The following is an 18,761-nucleotide window of genomic DNA, read 5'->3' on the forward strand; positions in this document are numbered from 1 at the left end:
TCTGATCAAAATGTTTTGAAGTTTCACCTCAAAAGTAATAAGCTAAATTGGCATTAAAAAACAGGTTTTTGGTTTTAGCTTTCTCAAGCCTTTTTCTTACTAATAATTATGAATTTTTGCCTGGCCTCCTTGTCAGCTTACAAAGCATTAGTTTTTCCATAATGCCAGTTTCTAGCGTTCTGATTTTTTCTTGGGTTCTTAAATATGTTCTACGTATCAGTTGTTCCTTGAGGTAAATAAAAAATAAAGTGAATGCCTACACCTTAAAATTGTAAGGAGAGGCCTGAAAAAAAAAAAACCACGCTTTTTTTTTCCTCGTAAATTAAACAGAAATAAAGATGAAGCAAAGGGATTTCTCAATCTCGTGAAGCAGAACAGTTGCTCAATCCTGCGGCGTGTAACTGGGTTTTGCGGTCGGCGAGCAGCCCGCCTCGCGACCCTCCGACGCCTCACACCTCCCTCCTTCCTCCAACCGGCCTGAGCCAAGTAGGGGGTGGACCCCCCCGCCGCCATCTTAGGGGGCGGCCACCAACTACGCAGCGGGGCGGGCGGGGTGCCGGCACGTTTGTGCGCCGCCTGCCGCTGGACTCTAAGATGGCGGCGGTGTGCAGTGTGCGTGGTAGCTGTTGGGGAGCGGCGGCTGGCACCGAGCAGGTGATAGCCCCGGGAGTGCCTGGCCCGGCCACAAGGGACGGGTTTCTTCCTTCCCCGCTGCTCTCTGCCCGCTGGGGTGGTGGCCCCGAGGCTCGCTCCGCCAGCCCGGCGGTGGTGAGGCCTGCGAGGCCTGCCTGTGAGGGCTGGCTGCCCTGTCCTTGCTGCCCTCCGGGCCCCCAAAGCCGTGCGGCAGGCGGGTTTGCTCGGCCCCGGCTGGTTTTGCGTGTTGCCTTGTAAGTTGGTGGCGGTTGCTTCTTACGCGGCCGGTGCCTTTTTTTTATTAAGTAAGATGTTAGGGTGACGATGTGTTTCTTGCGGTTCCTCTTTATGTAACGTTCGCTCTCTTCAGCTTTAGGATATATCTGAAAATCCTGAAGGCACTATTAGGCCCTTGTACGTAGGTAAGCATTACAAGTTTAAGCGTTAACAGTTATCGAAGGTTGTGTATTGATTCTGTTAACTGACGCTTTCATGAGGGAAAGAAATAAGCGTGTTATCTCGTGTAGAGTAAACTGGGAGCTTGCTAGTTCTCTATCTGGAAGCCCTTGGTTTATGGGGATGCTATTACTTAAGTGGAAGAGTCTTAATCTGAAAACTTTATGGTTGATATGAGAACTTTGAACGTGTGAGTTTCTGGTGTGCAAAACTCCTTAGAGATATGCTAAAACACACAAAAATTAGTTTTTGAAAAGGAAAGAAATGCAAGCTGTTTGTAGGATGTAGTATAATGCAAGTATGATTCATACCTAAGTTTTGAATGGTGACTACTTATTTTAAAGCTTATGGAAATGTCAAGGGTGTAAAGATAAGAATGTTTCTGAATGCTTAGGATTTGGGGGAAGAGTTCTCAATACCTGTGAATTCTTAGTAAGTTGCTTGGTCTGCTAGTTCTGTGCATAACCTTTTTACCTACAGAACATGTAACTTGTTTGTTTTAGGAAGAGCTAGTACCTCCATCCTTCAGAATGCCCAACTCCAATGCTAAACTTCGTCGGAGCCCCAGAAGTGGTCAGGAAGCTGGCAGGCGGGAGTTGGTTTCCCGATCTTTGCAGAGTGCTGAGCATTGCCTGGAGGACCAGGATTATGGAACTGCATATGCTCACTATCTTCTGGTACTGAATTTAGCTCCTGAGTTAAAGACCAGTGTCAAAGTAAGTGCTCTTTGATTTTCTCTTGAGGCTACGTAACATGTTCTGTGCCTGTGACTTTTTGTTTGTAATTGATCTTCCTATTCAGTCTTCTAAAAGAAGAAAAATAGTAACAGAGACAGCAACTTGTATAATGAGTTGTATGTTTCTGTGGGAAGAAAATTCCACTTCTAGTGCAGTATGTGTTAACTAAGTTCAATACAGATAATCCCTTGTTATTATTGGCTTGTAGTACAGCATAGCGTGCAGTAGTATATGTGCTGGCTCTTAGTATAATGTTGCTGGGTAACATGGGAAAATACTGAGCAATTGCATGCTGCTGCTTAAGGGAAAGAAGTGTGTTCAGGTGCATGTCAGGATGTTTCTGACAACTACTGTCAACTCAATGGTCTGTGTTTTATTTTCTAGGAAACGTTTCAGTTTACTCTCTTTAAATGGGCAGAAGAACTAGATTCTCTAGCACGGATTCAAGATCTATTTAACTGTTATGAACAGGCTCTTGAACTGTATCCGAATGATGAAGTAATATGTAATAGTATGGGAGAACATCTTTTCAGGTTTGTAGTGATCTATATTCAGCTTTTGTAAAGCTTACTTTAATATTATATGTTAATAAAGAATACCAAATTCATCAGAGCACATAAAATATGCTCGAAAGAAATAAATGCAAGTGTTTAATTTTACATAGTTTATGCTGTTGAATTTTGTGTTTGTTAGCTTAGAAAGTTAAGTACCCAATACTAAAATACGTTAGTAGTCACAGCCAAAGTTATATGTATAAAAGAGCACTTTTGCTGAAGTAAAAGTTTGAAGTAATAGTACTACTGCCTTCAAGTGTATTTTTAACAATTTATTAAATTACTAAACAGAAACGAGACCATAATTGTTCAGAGTTACTGTGTTTACTGTATTTGTAGTTAACTTACAATTTTTGAAGTTCATCTTCCATTGTATCCTGTTAGTACGCAAAGGCAGTAATTGTCAGGGATCTGACTAGACTCTGGTCCTTCTCGAGGTCACATATGACAGATCTTTCAAGTGAGGAAGCTGGTTATGTGTACTGTAATGTGTAGGGCTGTTTTTTCTTAAACTGTTTGAGCTTATGCTATTATTTAATACTTAAAGGCATTCTTTTACTGCTTTCTCCAAAACTTGAAACACGTGGTGCTTCGCTGTTCCTCTGAATTTTAAGGTCATCTGGAACTGGAACTTAAGATAGAAAGCATAGGTCCTAGGTCAAAGCAGCTTTGGTTAGGTATACAGTTTTGACTGGTTGCTTATTTTAAGGAGCAAGTCGTACAACATTGCTAGCAAACTGTATGCTTTAATGCGTTTCATAGGTCTTATTTTTCAGTGCATCTGATTTAAGAATATGCTATAGTTATCTTTAAAAAAAATCGTTTCAGTTTCACAATTTAATTTTAAAATTGCCACTTAATGGAAGCATAGGCAAATCAAAAATTTCTTACAGTATGCACAAGTTAAATATGGTGGGACAATTTTGAATTTTTGTATCATTCTATTGTGACTTGAAAATCTGTGAGACTGCAGATTTGCTGCTGCCATGTGGTTACAGTAAGCTTTCTGTAAAACCTTCTCACTTGTGTAAAAAAAAAAAAAAAAGGCAATAGCAGATAAAGACTGCAATTTTTGACTACCTTTGCATTTCCAAGTGATTTGATGTAGAGCTGTAAATACTTTTTTATATCAGTGTTTTTAAAGAGATCTTTCCAACTAGTGTGAAATATTTCCATTGTCCTAAGATCTTTTTATAGACTTGTGGATATTTACAGATAATTGGCAATTGAATGTCTTTCTATTTATTTGTCATTTTTTACTATTAGAATGGGCTTTAGAGATGAAGCAGCTGGATATTTTCACAAAGCAGTGAAGCTTAACCCAGACTTTGCTGATGCAAAGGAGAATTTTTACCGTGTTGCAAACTGGCTTGTGGAACGTTGGCACTTCATTATGCTCAATGATGCCAAGAGGAATCTTACTTACCTAAAAGCAATAGAGAATGCTGTCTGCTCAGGGTGCAAGTCTGTCCTTGATATTGGAACAGGAACAGGAATATTGAGGTATGTCATAAGCACATGTTTAATGTGAACTTAATAGAAACTTTTGTCTAAATTATGTGCTTCTGAAAAAAAGACTTTCATGCTTTGTTGAGACAGAACTTAAGAAACAAAGCTTTCAGAGGTCATTGAGTCTTGAGGTTATTGTCTAATTGTATTTTTGGAACCAACTTTTGATTTATTGGGAGGGCTTTGTTTACTTTTAATGCTGAGAATTGCTGTATATATTGGAGAATTCATGTTCGCTTTGGAGTTTTAATGTCAAGTATTCTGTCCTAAAATCCTTAGTACTTAGTAATCACTTGATGTAGGCAGAAGTTGCTTAATGAAAATGCTGTACTGTAAAGAATGGGCTTAGTATAGCTAGGGAGTATCCTGCTATTGTTATTGGTAGCATATCAACAGGATATCAATTAGTGTGGTATTAATGTTTACACAAGAAACTAGTTCACTTAATGAAAAATGTTTAACCCTTTGAATATGAATCAGCTTTGTAAATTGAACTTCAAAAGACTCAGTATCTTTCCATACTTGACAAGATTTAAACTGGAGGGGGAAAAAGCTCTGATTCTTTTTTTCAGTATGTTTGCAAAAAAGGCAGGAGCATCTTGTGTCTACGCCTGCGAGTTATCAAAAACCATGTATGAACTTGCCTGTGATGTGGTGGCAGCAAATAATATGGAAAGAGAGATCAAGCTTCTGCATTTGAAGTCACTTGATATAGAAATTCCAAAGCACATACCTGAAAGGTAAGTTATTGTGCTCTGTGGTATCTTAAATTTTGCTCCTAATTCAAGAAAATATACTGAGACCTAAACAGGAAATAACTTTGTCTGTGGTACTTAATCATAGCTAATGTGAGGAAGGTTTTATGGTTTTTTTTATAGAGCAGTGCAGAAACAATGTTTTTGAAATCACGTGAATTTCTATGGTAAATCAATGATCTCACAGATTAAGGAGTTGAATGGTTTAGTGGTAGCTTTTCGGGCACATGCAATTACACTGCAGCAATAAGAAAAAAATAAGCTAGGTTACTACACAGTGAAAGTAATCATTTGACACACTTGTGGCTTGTTTTCTGCAGCTGGTGAATAGGATGGAGGTATGTGATAGGACCAACAAAGGAAGGCTGTTCCTGGGATGTACCACACCCCTGCAGCTCCATGTTAACTCCTGCATTTGTCAGAGAGATCAGAAATGCAAAGTGTCAGCCTGTCCCTCTGAAGGAGTGAGGGGAAAACTTCTTCTCCCTTCTAGTCACTACAGAAAGTGATGCTGTGTTTTGAAGTGGAAAGAAAATGCCATGTGATGTGTGCAGGTTTCTGAGGGTTTAAATGTGGAGTGTTGGTGATGGATGGGCTAACCGAATGTCAGCACCCTGCCATGGGATAGATCCAAAGGGCATTGAGAGCAGCTTTAGATGCTGGAGTGAAACTCAGTGGAAGAGTGTTGCAACTTGTCCTGTGACAATAGGTTTTTGTGTTTGTATTGAGCGTTATTTTTGTATACGTATGTCTTCCCACCTGTCTTGTATAGCAGAGATCCATGTGCTTTGGAAAACTAAATAGCTGAATTTTTCAGTGTTAAATAATGTATTCTAAAGCAAAATAAGAGCTATAGGCTCCCCAGAGCAGTGGTCACAGCACTGAGCCTAGCACAGTTCAAGAAGCGTTTGGACAGTGCTCTCAGACATAGGTTTTGATTTTTGGGTGGTCTTGTATGGACCTAGGAATTGGATTTGGTGATCCTTGTGGCTTCCTTCCATGACTTTAAGCTGTCAGTTTGGAATGACTTCTGGCAAATTAAAACTTGATCCAGCATTATGCTGCTCGTGATATGTGATTCAGACTTCTTAGGATATTCTACTCCTTCTTGCTTGCTATCCCATTCAAAAAGGGTTCTTCAGGAAGATCTGCAAACTTTTAGCAGGTGGAAATCCTAGGGGATTTTTGTTTTGGCATATGCAAAACACTGGTCGATTGTTTCAGCTCATCACTATTAGGGGTGCAGATTAAACATACAGGAAGGAAACGGTCTGTTTTACTTCTCATTGCTAACATTCAATAATGTATCTGTGGTGGTAGTACAGCCTCTCTAATACAAAATAGTGAAGCTGCCATGGATGAGCATGCCAGTTAAGCCTTGTCTAATTGTGTCGGCTGAGTTGTAGTAACTGCCTATGTGCATCCTCTTTAGTGTATCTGATGAGTTATGGGGTGTCACCTGTCAGGAGTAATTTGTTACTCTTCTGGAAATGTTTTATGTCACGTACTTTTTAGTTTAAATCCAAATGATATTTAGGACTTCAGCATTCATTAGTCTGCACAGTAATTTTATTGCACTTTGATTAAATAGAAATGTTAAAAATCTATAACATATGCACATGTAGATATATACTCTTGCACAAGATGAAGATAAGTATTCTGCAGTGTTGCTGCCTGTGTCTCAGGCTGGAACATCTTATTTGGGTTAGTTTCTTATCTAAAAAGTTATTCTTTTTTAATAAACACTGACCAAGAAGCTTTATGGTAAATTCTTGCTTGATATTTATCTCTTACCTGCGTTTTGATTAACTTGTTAGAAGAACTTAGTTGCCCATCTGTATTGAAACTACAGAACACTTGCGGAAGTTGTGCTTTGATCTCAGATTGGAGTGGCCATTATTTCTTTTCTTTAAAAGAATGACTGTTAAAGGACATGCATAATATGCGTTATATTTCATGGTGTCTTTTTCCTCCTATCTAGAGTTTCCTTAGTTGTTACAGAAACTGTTGATGCTGGCTTATTTGGAGAAGGGATTGTGGAGAGCTTGATACATGCTTGGGAACATCTACTTTTACAGCCGAAGGTAGGTGACGTAGGTATGTGGAAACGTGATTTCTATTTGTGTTCATGTTCAATATAAATTCAGAAATGCATTTGTGTGCACATTCACACATACAAACGAGGAATGTTTTGTGAATATTTCATATTTAAAAGTTAGTGTTCTAGGGTTTGGTTCTATGAATTTGACTGAAAAGTAATGAGAGCTGCATGCACTGTACTTCTGTGAGCTGGTGTTCTGAGTAGGCAAGTACTTGAATGCATGTTTCCCTGAGGCAGCCTTTCAAGAGCAGCATACAGAGATCGCTCTTGATCACTGTTCATTTTTTTCCTTGTAAGTAACATCAAAGGGGTTGGTATGTGTATGCGAAAGGTACTAATTCCCTGCAACTCTGCAACCTAGTGATTTTATTTTTGAGATATCAGCTAGATAGCAGGAAGTCAGACTAGGTTAAGCAAAAAAATGCTAAATTATGATAGAAATTCTTCTCACCATAACACTAGGGAAGAGTTGGTCATCGTTGTATAAATACGCCATATGCTCTTTATTTTTGCTAATTTTGATCCTTCTTGGAACACTGAACAAATCTACTGGGTATTTTTATTTTCTTCTCTTCGTATTTTGTCTTTTTAGCTAGTGTATGTTAACCCGTACATAGTTCTGTCATATTACTTTAACTTTTGTTAGGCCTTATGAAATACAAGGATTTTTGTTGTTGTTTGTTTGGATGCTGCCTTGATTCCAAATAATAAGAATTTAACAAGTCTTGTCTGGTTGGAAACCTACATATTCTGTTGAACTGAAACTGATGACCTCTAGTGTTAAGTACTGGAATGATGCATGTAAAAAAGGCCCTCAAATGTTTCAGTATACTCTAATAGAACACAATTTAAAACACAGTTCAAAGTTACACAGAAAAAGTAGACTGAAAAGTAAAGACAATGTGTGGATGTATTGAAATACATATGTAAGAAACAGGTTTAATGCTCAGCTGGAATGAAAAAGACTGGAGATTTTTCCCAGTCACTGAGCTTTCTGATGTTTTGACTGTAATCCTGGCATAAACTAGGCTTGGTAGTAATGATATAAATAGGTCCTATTGCATGTTATTCAAATTACAGGCTAAAAATCAAGATGTCAGTACTGAAGATCATGGCAGAGTTATTCCTGCAAGTGCAACAATATTTGGGATGGCAGTGGAATGCAAAGAGATACGTAGACATCATAGGTATGTTTAAAATCTGGCACAGCTTGGACCCGCATTTGTTATCTGGAAAAAGGCTTCGTGACTTACTGAAGACATTTCATTTATTGTTCTCTTTATATTTTGAAGGGCTGGCTGTCTGTCTCTCAGAGGTTTGTTCCCACTCTCCCCAACACTTCTCTAGGCTCCCTTTTTTCTCCTTCCTGTTTGGATTTTCTGGATCACTTAATTAGAAACTCTTGACTTTCAATAATGCTGAAATACATGCCTTTAACACATCCTAAAGAAACATAATTCCTTAGTAGTAAAACTACTTCTCAGTTTCTATATTGAAGATTATTGGATTAACAGTTGGCCTTTATCCTTATTGTACCTTCTTTGTAGTCTGCTCCATACCTCACTGCTGGATCTAGTGCTTTAAGAAGGTGTGGACAGGATCTTGTAAAGGCATGGTGTTCATAACCCCATCTAGCCTTATCCTTCTGAGCATGTGGCTTTCCTAATGCTGAACTAACATACTGTCAGGTTTCTTTGTAGGAACCAGTTCTGGCTGTGTATCAATTATTTTTATAGTTATTCTTGTTTTTATAATCTAAAACAATATTACTGTATGGAGACAGTCTGTAAGAGGTTTTGACTTGATGCAATTTGTTTAGGATTACTCTTATTACAGACAAAAAAAACCTGCTGACGTATACAGATGTTTTCATGTACCGGAACAGGAAGAACAGCTAGGCCACATCAGTGACTTTCTTCTAATGCAGTACACCTGGACAGTAGCCAGAAAGAGGCAGAAGTTCCCATAGTAGATGGCCATAGAAGAACCTTCTTGTAAATGGTGAATAACTAATGACTCCTACAATGTCTTTTGCATTGAAAGATGATAGTGACTGTTTCTCCCAAAATACAAATGGGATGAAACTTAATCTATTGTAGCTTTGGATTGTCTAATTAACAGTCCATTCTAATAGTGTAGTTTAAGGTCTGGTGGTTAGTAGAGCTGAAATGATTTCTACAGATTAATTATGTGCTGAGAAGATAAGTCACTCTTAAATTTTCTGCCTTCTAGATTAAGATCCATTTTTTCCTCCAACAGCTATAGTGGTCTTAAGTCAATACCCCTAACGAGTGCTGTTAAGCTTTATGTAAAGCACTTCACCTTGTCTCAAATTTAAACCATCCAGATCTCTTTGGATCCTTCTGATGTACGTTTCCACGTTTCCCCAGGTGCCTTCATGGTCTGCATCAAAACTGTGTTTTTTAGAATGTTCTTTTTGAGCAGGGTGCCTGATGAAATAGTGTTGCAAAAGCATCTTTCCTCTTTTTTTTTCCACAAAGTTTCATACTGGTTTACGTCTTATTGTAGCTTTATTTTAATATTATCATTAAAACACTGTTTCTTTAGTATAGCTGATGCTGGTTGTACCCATTACTTACTTAGGTTGTACCCATTACTTGTTTTCTAGAGTCACTGTAGGATCTAACTCTACTGATTTATTTATTCTGATCAGCTTCCTTTTTCTCCTGAAATTATTGCTCTCTTTAAGGCAATTGTTTCAGATTCATGTGAAATACATTTACTTTCAGAAGAACAAATGAACTGACAAACCTGTGAGAAGACTGAAGTTCTGCTAAAGATGTATTTAAATTTTCCACAAAACTTTTAAGATGCCAGTGTACTACTTACTGTTTTTTCAAGTTTGAACTAGCTGTCTTTCAAGAGTCATAGCACAAAACAGTAAATCAATATTCTAGGAGAATGTTAAGTTTGTTTTATTCTTCTGCTCTGCCTTTAAAAACACTTAGCCAGCCTTGGAATGATTTTTTTTGTCAAATTATATGAAATGTCTTTCTTCCCCCACCCCAGAGTGGAAATACAAGAAGTCGCTGGTGTGCATCTGCCAAATTCAGTGCAGTTCTTTAGTCCAACATATGCTTTTGCTGGTTCAGAGGAAACTGTTGAACCTTACACCACTGAGAAGCTCAGTCGAATTCCTGGAGGCTACATACCTCTTACAGAACCCTTCCAAGTAATGTCAGTGGATTTCAACAATTTGCAGGTAATTATTTTTTTTATCTTTTAAAGCTAACCTATTTATAAATGAGACCTATGTCTTTCTTATTTGTTCACCATGTTTAATTCCACAACACTTCGGGTGTGCAAAGTTGGCAGTGCCGCCTTGAAATCCTGTGCTGTTTTTGGTATTTGTCTCATTGTGGTAACAATGTGGTTGATCAGATGACCGTCTTCCTTCTTTTGAAGGCGGTGGGTTCTTTGTTTGATGTAGTTTAGTTCCCTAAACCAGCTCACCCTTGGATCAAACAGCCACCAGCATCAGTGCAGGAAAGGGGAGGAAGAATGTAGTAGACCTGTCCTACATGGTTTATGGAGCTGACTTTGTTAATTCCTTTAAAGTTGGAGTCTTCAAAGAAATCTTAAAGACAAAAGAGGATTTTTTTTTTATATCTTGTACCAAAATGTCTAAGTGTTTGGGTGAATGTAAATGGTAGGGGAGATAAAGTAGTTACCATATCCTATTCAATCAGTTTGATTCCGCCCTTCAGCTCCTGTGGGCTGTATCGTACGGCATTTCTGTAATACAGCTTTCCAAAAACACGGTAGGCTTTTTATGTGCATTTTCCACAGAATATCTTTGCGTATACCAAATAGGCCTGAACTGTATGGCAAGGATCTCAGCTGCTCACAGCTGAGCATGCTAAAAAATAAATCTGATCTCTGGTGAGTGTGCTTCTTGCTCACTGACCCATGGTGAAGAGTTTGCATTGAAGTGGTGAGTCAGAGCTTAAAATAGATTGTTATATAAATGAAATTATTCTTGGCTACTGCTTGGCCAGGAGTTGCAGTGTGCTGAATCAATAGCTCTTCCTAGTTGGCTTCTCTGACATCCTGAAGTTAAAAATGAAATAAGACAAGGCTCTTCAGAATACTACTGGGAGCGATCTCTGTGACCTGATGTTGCTTCTACTTCTAACATCAATAAGAAACTGTTACGTCAGAGATGACTACTGTTAAGGCTCTGTCTGCTGGCAGACTTGTAAAGATAATCTTAAGAGTGAAGAACTCTGTATACCATAGTTCATATTTCCTTCGTTGAAATTTCTTGTTACCCTAATGAAGTCTTCCTGTTCTGAAATGGTAAAGATGTAAGTAGAGGTATAGGGAAGAAATGCAATTAAGTTATTTGGAATAATTAGTTACTACTTGCTGTTACTTCTGTCACTCGGCAAGTGTGGCAATTTCAACAGTGCTCAGTTACTTTCAAATGGTATTTTTTTCTGTAGTGGCCACTCCTGATGTTTAACATTGTGGCTTACAAAAAAAAAGGCAAGCAAATGTGTTGTGCTCATATGGAATTTTTTAAAAAGAAAGTGTGCAGTGCTTATCAGTAGTAGCAGAATTACCAACTAAAGATGGAAGTTTAGATCCGAAATCACTTAGCACTAGTAAGGTAAATTCAAAGATCCATTTCATAAACTTAGCTTTTAAACAACAAGAAGGAACGCTGCATTTATTCTGCTTGTATTAACTACTATTTGAGAGAACTGAGATAAAGACTTAACTCAGTTTGAGAAATACTGTTGTACTGTATTTTATAGGATGCTTCAAAGATGCCAGTAAAGATCAGAAAAGTAATTATAACATGTCAAAACAATAAAAAGACAGCTTACTTGTGCCAATCACTTTATTACTGCTGTTTTTAACAGCACCAGCTTGGTTCCTCCCAGGCAGGGGAATGAGCTGTGGCTATAATTACAGGCTGCAGACATTTTTACCTAGCCCAGGTACTGTTTGCTGGCAGCAGATCAGTGCCACTGGGAGTGGAAGTGATTGTTTACCTTAGCAGCTGGTAATTGCAGCTGATTGTTCCTTTCAGGCCCTAAAGGAACTGAGCTGTTGCCAACAAAGCACTTCTTCAAAAAAAAGTGAGATCTCATCATGAACTTCATTAGTGTCCTGTAACCTTGACGTGTGCATTGTTCAGCCATCTCCCAATTGTGAGATGAGAGGTAGACCAACTCTTGGAGAACACAGGCCAGGAACAAAAAAGGAGAAGTAGAAAAAGCAGCATATGAGAGCTAGTCATGTTCTTAGAGTGGAACTTTTTCTTTTTCCTTGTGTATTTTGCTAAGATTGAAATTTAGAGAGCAGTGTTGACATGAGCCATTCAGGAAGCCAATAAATTTTTATGCAGTGCTGTGACTAAGAGAATCTTTGGTCCATTGTGATCGATAGCCTGTTACTGGTTTGTGCCAGAACTGTCTTAAGACATCAGAGCTGGGCCTTCCATGTTTGGCAGTGTTGATAGTAGGAGGTAGTTACTGGGGAAAAGTGTGCATGAAAGATGACTTAATTCCTGTTAGATATTTAAAACTATTTAGGAAGTACTGGAGAATTCATTACCTGATCTCTTTCTGGAAGATTCTAGTACTTTCCAATAGTAAAACTGTGTAAACCTAAGCTTTTTACACAAAGGCAATGGCCTAGGTAGCAGAGAGCAAAGCATCCTCAAAGATGTTTGACTTGGTATTTTTGCAATGATCAGGCTGAACAGCTGAGTGAATTCAGTGGTTACATACAGTATTTCTGGAACTGATTAAATTTAAATGCAGGTTTTAAGCAAAGTATGTGTCTAAGCATTGGCTGGAGTCCAGTGTAAGAGACACTCCCTTATTTCTCATAAGGCAAGTGTTGCCAACCTAACTCTTTTCCTGCAGTTCCCAGCTTTTAAATACATACAGTCTTAGATGCGGGTGTGTGTACATTAATGGCTAATGAATGCAAGTAGGCTGTGTGCCAATAACTGTGCTTTCCTGTGTGAAGAGAACCCCTATGCTAATGAGTACTAATACTGAAAATTGGCATTGTAGCAGCTTGTTAACTTGGGGTTTCTGTTGGGTGCCCTCATGAGTTGGTACAGCAATTTGAGCAACTTAGTAATGACTACAGTGAAACCATTTTTGATGTGTGGAAAGGAACTTTCTCTCACTCCCTCTTTCCACCCTGGTCAGGAGCTGAAAAGCCTTGCAGGTAGAAAGCCATGGAAGCTCAATCAGCCAGTCACTGAAGGAGGAACACTAGATGCTGTTGTGGTATGGTTTGTGCTACAGCTTGACGATGAGCATGCTCTATCTACCAGTCCCAGTGAGGAAACTTGCTGGGAACAGGCAGTCTATCCTGTGCAGGGCCTCTCTGGTAAGTCCTGTAGATCTTCTTGTTGCAGTACATTAACTTGTCTTCATTTTGTTCTTGAGCTAATCACTTCATCTCAGAGCCTAGGAAATAGCAGTAATTAGATTAGAAGTTCAATGACAAGTAGCCGTGAGGTGGTTCCTGATCAAGTTTCTGGACTGCAGTGTGCAGCTGCTGCAGCAGGTCTTGCCTGTGGGACTGTGGTGAAGTAGATAAGGGGCATTCTTAAGGTCTGAGAGAACAAACACTTCTTAATTTTTTTCTATACTGAATCAAATGCTTCTTGGAGCAACTCCAAAAAGTAAGGTTGCTGACTGACTTTATATAGTGTGGATGTGACATATGAAAGGGAGGTGAGGTAGTAATTGCTACCTGTTTCTGCTACAAAAAGAAAACTGAACACCCCTCACATCCAATTTGGATACAACTTCATTGGACTAGCTGTTCTGCAGTGCTAGTGTCATTTGCAGCAGTTTCTATTCTCTCTTCACCTGTTTTTCATTCTCTTCCATGTTTTGATGGACAGTAGGGGCAGCTGTGTCATAGACTGGTTCAGCTGAAATTATAAGAGGAGGAGAGTCTTTTAGCCTACATTGCTGTTGAAAGAAATGCTTGTCAAACTATAGCTATTTTGTTTTGAAATTCCGGTCTGTATCAGATTTTCTTATTTCTTAAAACAGACAGAGTATCCAAAGACAGTCTTGAACTGTGCTCTGTAAATGCTCTAGTTTATTTTATTTTCTGTGAAGTCTGACCTTTTCTAAACTGTAGCTATTGTTTTTAATGTAAATACAAATTCAGCTTTGTCTACAGGAAGTATTAAAATGTAAATATTAATATTTAACACCTTAAAGCCAAAGCAATTTCTTTGGTTTTGTTTAGCTCTGCTGTTGACAGAACATTCACAGTAATACCTATTTATCACAGAAAGGCTTGTTTTGAGATTTGTCTGATGTGGGACAGCTCAAGGCAAATGTTAACACCAGAGCTAATTTCAGTTAGTGGGTTACTGAGGTTGGGAGGAACCCCCTCTTTAGAAGGCTGCTGGTTCCAGCCTACAGGGTGTCATGTACCTGAGCTTCTATGTGCTCTATCTCTCCAAAGACTAAGAAATGTAACTAGAACAATCCTTTTGTATACAGTAATAACAACTAATAAAAAAAGAGATAATGCTTTGTTTTTTTTATTTTTTGTGGAGTGCTGTATGGCTGCTCCAGTGATAATGTTTGCTGTAAAGTAATTGACATGACTTCTTGTGCTGTTTTGCCAAGATTATTCTGTGAAGGCTGGGGACGCTGTGATGATGGAAGTTTGCTGCCAAGACTGCTACTTGAAGATCCAGAAGATTTCTTTTTCAACTTCAGAGTGTGGGATGGACTGCAGTGACGGAGATGACATGCTGAGTTTGGGCAATGAGGCTGAATTATGTAATGCTCTGGCTAGTCTTCAGACAACTAGCAAACAGGATGGCAAAGGTCAAGTATGTGTGTTGGAATCTACGGAAATAGCTCTGCTGAACAATGCACCGTACCACAGATGCTTTAAAGCTGCCATGGGCAAGGTTCTGTCATCCTTGAATCCAAGCAAGGACTTGCAGTCCATGGATGTTGATGGACACGGCAGTGGGGTGAACCTCCAAGAAGGTCAAAGCAAGAGCTCTGTAGATGTGGTTCCAGATCCTTTGTACATATTAGATGTATCTGAAGGTTTCTCCATCCTCCCAATTATAGCTGGCAAACTTGGACCAGTTAAAGCCTACAGTTCTGTTGAGAAAGAACAGCATCAGGCAGTCCTTAATATAATTTCAGAAGCTAATCATTTCCCTAAGGAAACATTAGAATTTTGGCTTAGCCATTTAGAAGATGAAAATGTGGTACTACAGAGACCCAAATCAGACAAATTGTGGAGTATTATTATTTTGGATGTTATAGAGACATCTGGTTTAATCCAGCAGGAGGTGATGGAAAAGGCTGCAATATCCAGGTACAGTATAAATGGACAAAAGTATTTTCAGGAATCTGTAACTATCTGAAGACTTCCAAAAGTGCTCCTCCTAACTCACAAAATTATTGTGATGCTGCTTCTGTAGAGTAGGAAAAGCTTGTTTTCTGAACAGATTGAACTCCAGGAGTAAATTTTCCAGAGTGTCTTTGGTGTCTGACCGTTGTATACATGTATCTTTAAAAAGTGTCAAGATCTCACTTTCATAGACTGCTTTATTTTTTGTATGGAAGAATATGATTTGGGCTAGGTGTATCGTGTTGCTAAATAAATGAGGTAGCTTTTAGCGCAAGGCTAAAAAAAAAAAAAAAAAAAAACCACCCAGATTCACGTGCATGTCATGCTGTTGTTGACACAAACTGGTACTGCTGAAAGACAAACTCATAGGGTTAGAACAGCCAGGGAAGCATCAACAGAGCTAGCTGTAATCTGCAGGAAGGGGGTGGGAAGGACTGCAGAGCAAGAGAAATAGTGTGTGTGTGTGTAGTGATGAAATGGGTTTATTTCCCCCTTGTGGCACTAGGGAATCTTCTCCATTCATAGTGACTGCAGGATATTTCAGAGGATTTATGTTTGTGACTTTCCAACTTTGGGATAAATCTTTGGATGATTTGAAAGACTATTGCTGCATTAAAAAAAAAAAAAAGGAAAATTACTCTCGACTTTTCATGCCAACCAATTTGAATCTGAATTACAAGTAGCCAAGGAGGAAAACACATACGGTGTACTACTTAGCTGCCAAATTCTTATGCAGAGGTGCCTGCTAGAAGAAAAGGAGCCCTAAAATAGTCTGTATTGAATTGGAGTTGTTTGGTATGATGAATGAAAGCATCTGTCACGTTGCTATTCTCAGAAATGTGGTGCTCTGTAGCAAGAAACCAGCCTCAGGTGGCTTTTTGGGGGGGGAAAAAAGGCTGTCTCCTGTATTGCTGTTAACTTCAGTAAAAAAAAAAAAAAAAAAAAAAAAAACACAAAGTTGACTTAAATGCCAACCAGATTTTGTTTCCCTATGTGTATGCCCCTGAACCTGTGCCCCAACAGTAAGTACTTGCTGACTTAAAGGTTTATCAAGCAGTTCTGCCAGTCCTTCAGTATTAGATGCTGGTGCTATGAATAACTGCAGCCACCTTCATCTTGAAATATCACTGTTTCTAATACTGTCACTGAGGAAAGATTGCATATTCCTATAGTTCAATATTATGTGACAAGTTTTTTTTGGTGTAGTACAGCTGTCTGGTCAGATGGATCAAACTCAAATGCTCATGAGTGCTTGACTTTAGTGGAGGAGCTGGTGTCTCTTTATTAAATGTAGGTAATGTTCTTTCCTTACACTTCTAAAGCATATAATTCAACAGTAATCTTTCATTTTACAGATGTTTACTTCACAGTGGAGGAAAGATATTCCCACAGTACGTGTTGGTATATGGGATGCTTGTAGAATCACAGTCTCTATTACTGGAGAGCGCTGTTCAAGGAACGGAACCAACTCTTGGGTTTAATATAGCCCCTTTTATCAACCAATTCAAGGTATGAAGTTGGCGGATGTCTTCCAAGCACAGTTCTGAAGTTTGCAGGCAGCTGTCTGGCTGTTTAATTTCAGTGTAAAATGCAAGAAAACTAAGAGCTGAAACTTCTTCGTTCTGTTTTTGATATAAAGAGACACTTTTGTGACCATGCAGGGACTTTGGGATAAAGGAAAACAGGAAGCACTTGGTCTTATAGCTAGTGTGGGAGAAACTTTGAGCAGTGAAAGACAATGTGACTGTACAGAGCAGTGACTATGACTTGAGAAGTGATTAGAAGGGTGCATTTTGGCTGTTTCTTAGAGGTGTTTACAATAATTCCTAGAAACTTTTGCATTATAATTTAGTCTTCAACTTTTCACTTTTTAATGGCTATTAACAGCTAAAGTTTTGGTATGTACTCCTAGGTACCTGTTCGTGTGTATTTAGATCTCTCTACGTTACCGTGTGTACCTTTGAGTAAGCCAGCAGAACTATTAAGGCTAGATCTCATGAATCCTTTGTTGAACAGCTCCAGCAGAGAAGTGAAGGTGAGTTGTGCGTATGTGTACATTAATGTGTGTGTGTGTGTGTGTGTATATATATATATATATGCACTCAACTGCCATTCTGCAGAACTTCTCAATTATTGCTCACCTTGGCTGAAAATTTTGATATAGAACTTACTTATCTGCAGATGTCTCTGAAGTATATTGAAATGGTTTGAAACTGATGTAACTGAGTAATATTTTAAATTTTTTTTTAGGTACAAATTTGCAAGTCTGGCCAAGTCACTGCAATTCCCTTCTGGTATCACATTCATCTGGATGAAGAGCATAGTTTGAATACATCTGATGAGTTTTCACACTGGAAACAAGCTGCAGTTGTTCTTGATAAGCCCATCCAAGTTCAGGCTGGAGATGAACTTGTGCTTGATGTTCAGCACCATAAAAGCAATATTAGCATTACAGTTAAACAATGAAGAATACCATGTGTAAACTGATTTTGGGTTAATTATACATACATCTACTGTTCCTAACATCACTGCTAACTTATATTAAAGTCTAAATTTTATTTACTGATCAAAAGGCTATTTTATTGCTTTAATAGAGTTAGTAGACTTCCGGGTCTTACTGATGGACTAAAACTTGCACTGCAGGGGTATTTTACCAAGTGTTGAGGGAAGGAACTGTCTATGCTGCATTTAAAAAATCTGAATGCTAGCTATTAGAGCAGCTGTAGAAGGTGGACAGACATCTATCGCTGCCACATCATCGGTAGTAAAAGAAAAAGCATCCAAGATGCATATACCAGAAGTAAACAACTGTGCCTGCAAAAGGTAGAGTCCTTGTTTCTCAGACCTTGGTTCTACTTCTCAGTAGTCAAAGCATCCTATTTAAGCGTACTGAGATCTTACCTTTGTAGAAGAGACTGTTACATGTTCCACATGCAGTAACACAAGTCAGTGTTGCACATAAACAAATGTAAAAAGTCATAATGGAGTGCTGTAGAGTAAGTCAAGTTACATAGTAAATGTTATTTAGAGTCCTCCGGAGACTCATTTCTGACAATATAATGGGCCTAAACTTTTTCTCTCTGAGAAAGCTGATAAAAAAAAAAAATATATCAGTCACCACAGCACTTGTGTACTACTCTTGCAGCATTACATTTCACTACACTGCATGTAATGGGTTCCTTCTCTTAAACTTCTATCCAGATTGAAGACTTAACAAAAGCATTGATTTTATCCCTATAGATATAGGAAGGACTGTTACTGAGAGAGCTGCAAGATAGCTCAGTAGCTAAGCTTCTTTATGATGTTAATTGCTGTCCTTTCCGTGTAGAAGACAGGGTGCTGTGATCTGTCTTAACAAGAGCCTATAGAAAGGGACATCTAGAAACACTTTTCTCTGGAATCTCCTTGCATGCATGATCAGTATGTACCCTCCATTAGGTAAATGTTCTAGGCTAGCTGGTATCAAATTGAGGGACTGAGTAGTTCTGTTGCAGCTGTGGTTATCCCAGCCTGCAGCTGATGTGTTGCTGTAACAAAGTTCCTCCTAGAAGGGTAGAAGACAGGTCTCCAACTCATTTTGAAAACAGAAGTGATGGTGAAGTCAAGTTTTTTGAAGATAATG

The 18,761-nt window shown here is 38.7% G+C and overlaps 1 protein-coding gene across 4 annotated transcripts; it reads left to right on the plus strand.

Annotated features, from left to right (window-relative positions):
• Positions 1–531: 531 nt before the first annotated feature.
• Positions 532–17,711, plus strand: PRMT9 (protein arginine methyltransferase 9). Of its 4 annotated transcripts, none has more exons than XM_035554455.2 (14): positions 532–654; positions 1,004–1,055; positions 1,593–1,805; positions 2,211–2,359; positions 3,647–3,883; positions 4,462–4,629; positions 6,626–6,728; positions 7,826–7,932; positions 9,776–9,968; positions 12,940–13,123; positions 14,392–15,103; positions 16,495–16,648; positions 17,052–17,174; positions 17,390–17,711. In XM_035554455.2, the coding sequence occupies exons 3-14, from the start codon at positions 1,620–1,622 to the stop codon at positions 17,603–17,605; spliced, it is 2,532 nt and encodes an 843-aa protein (XP_035410348.1). In that variant the 5' UTR covers positions 532–654; positions 1,004–1,055; positions 1,593–1,619; the 3' UTR covers positions 17,606–17,711. The 4 variants fall into 4 exon arrangements, with proteins under 4 accessions (XP_035410348.1, XP_035410340.1, XP_035410357.1 ...); XM_035554464.2 differs by lacking the exon at positions 532–654 and adding an exon at positions 713–887; XM_035554447.2 differs by lacking the exon at positions 1,004–1,055 and having other exon boundaries at positions 552–654.
• Positions 17,712–18,761: the final 1,050 nt, after the last annotated feature.

This window comes from Cygnus atratus, chromosome 4 (genome assembly GCF_013377495.2).
Source record: "Cygnus atratus isolate AKBS03 ecotype Queensland, Australia chromosome 4, CAtr_DNAZoo_HiC_assembly, whole genome shotgun sequence".
Taxonomy (NCBI): domain Eukaryota; kingdom Metazoa; phylum Chordata; class Aves; order Anseriformes; family Anatidae; genus Cygnus; species Cygnus atratus.

Bases quoted from the DNA above. Each gene is read 5' to 3' on its own strand.
- PRMT9 (XM_035554447.2), top strand. From the start codon at position 595: ATGGCGGCGGTGTGCAGTGTGCGTGGTAGCTGTTGGGGAGCGGCGGCT. The intron at 3,884-4,461 runs GTATGTCATAAG...TCTTTTTTTCAG, and splicing joins ACAGGAACAGGAATATTGAG to TATGTTTGCAAAAAAGGCAG. The intron at 4,630-6,625 runs GTAAGTTATTGT...CCTCCTATCTAG, and splicing joins CCAAAGCACATACCTGAAAG to AGTTTCCTTAGTTGTTACAG.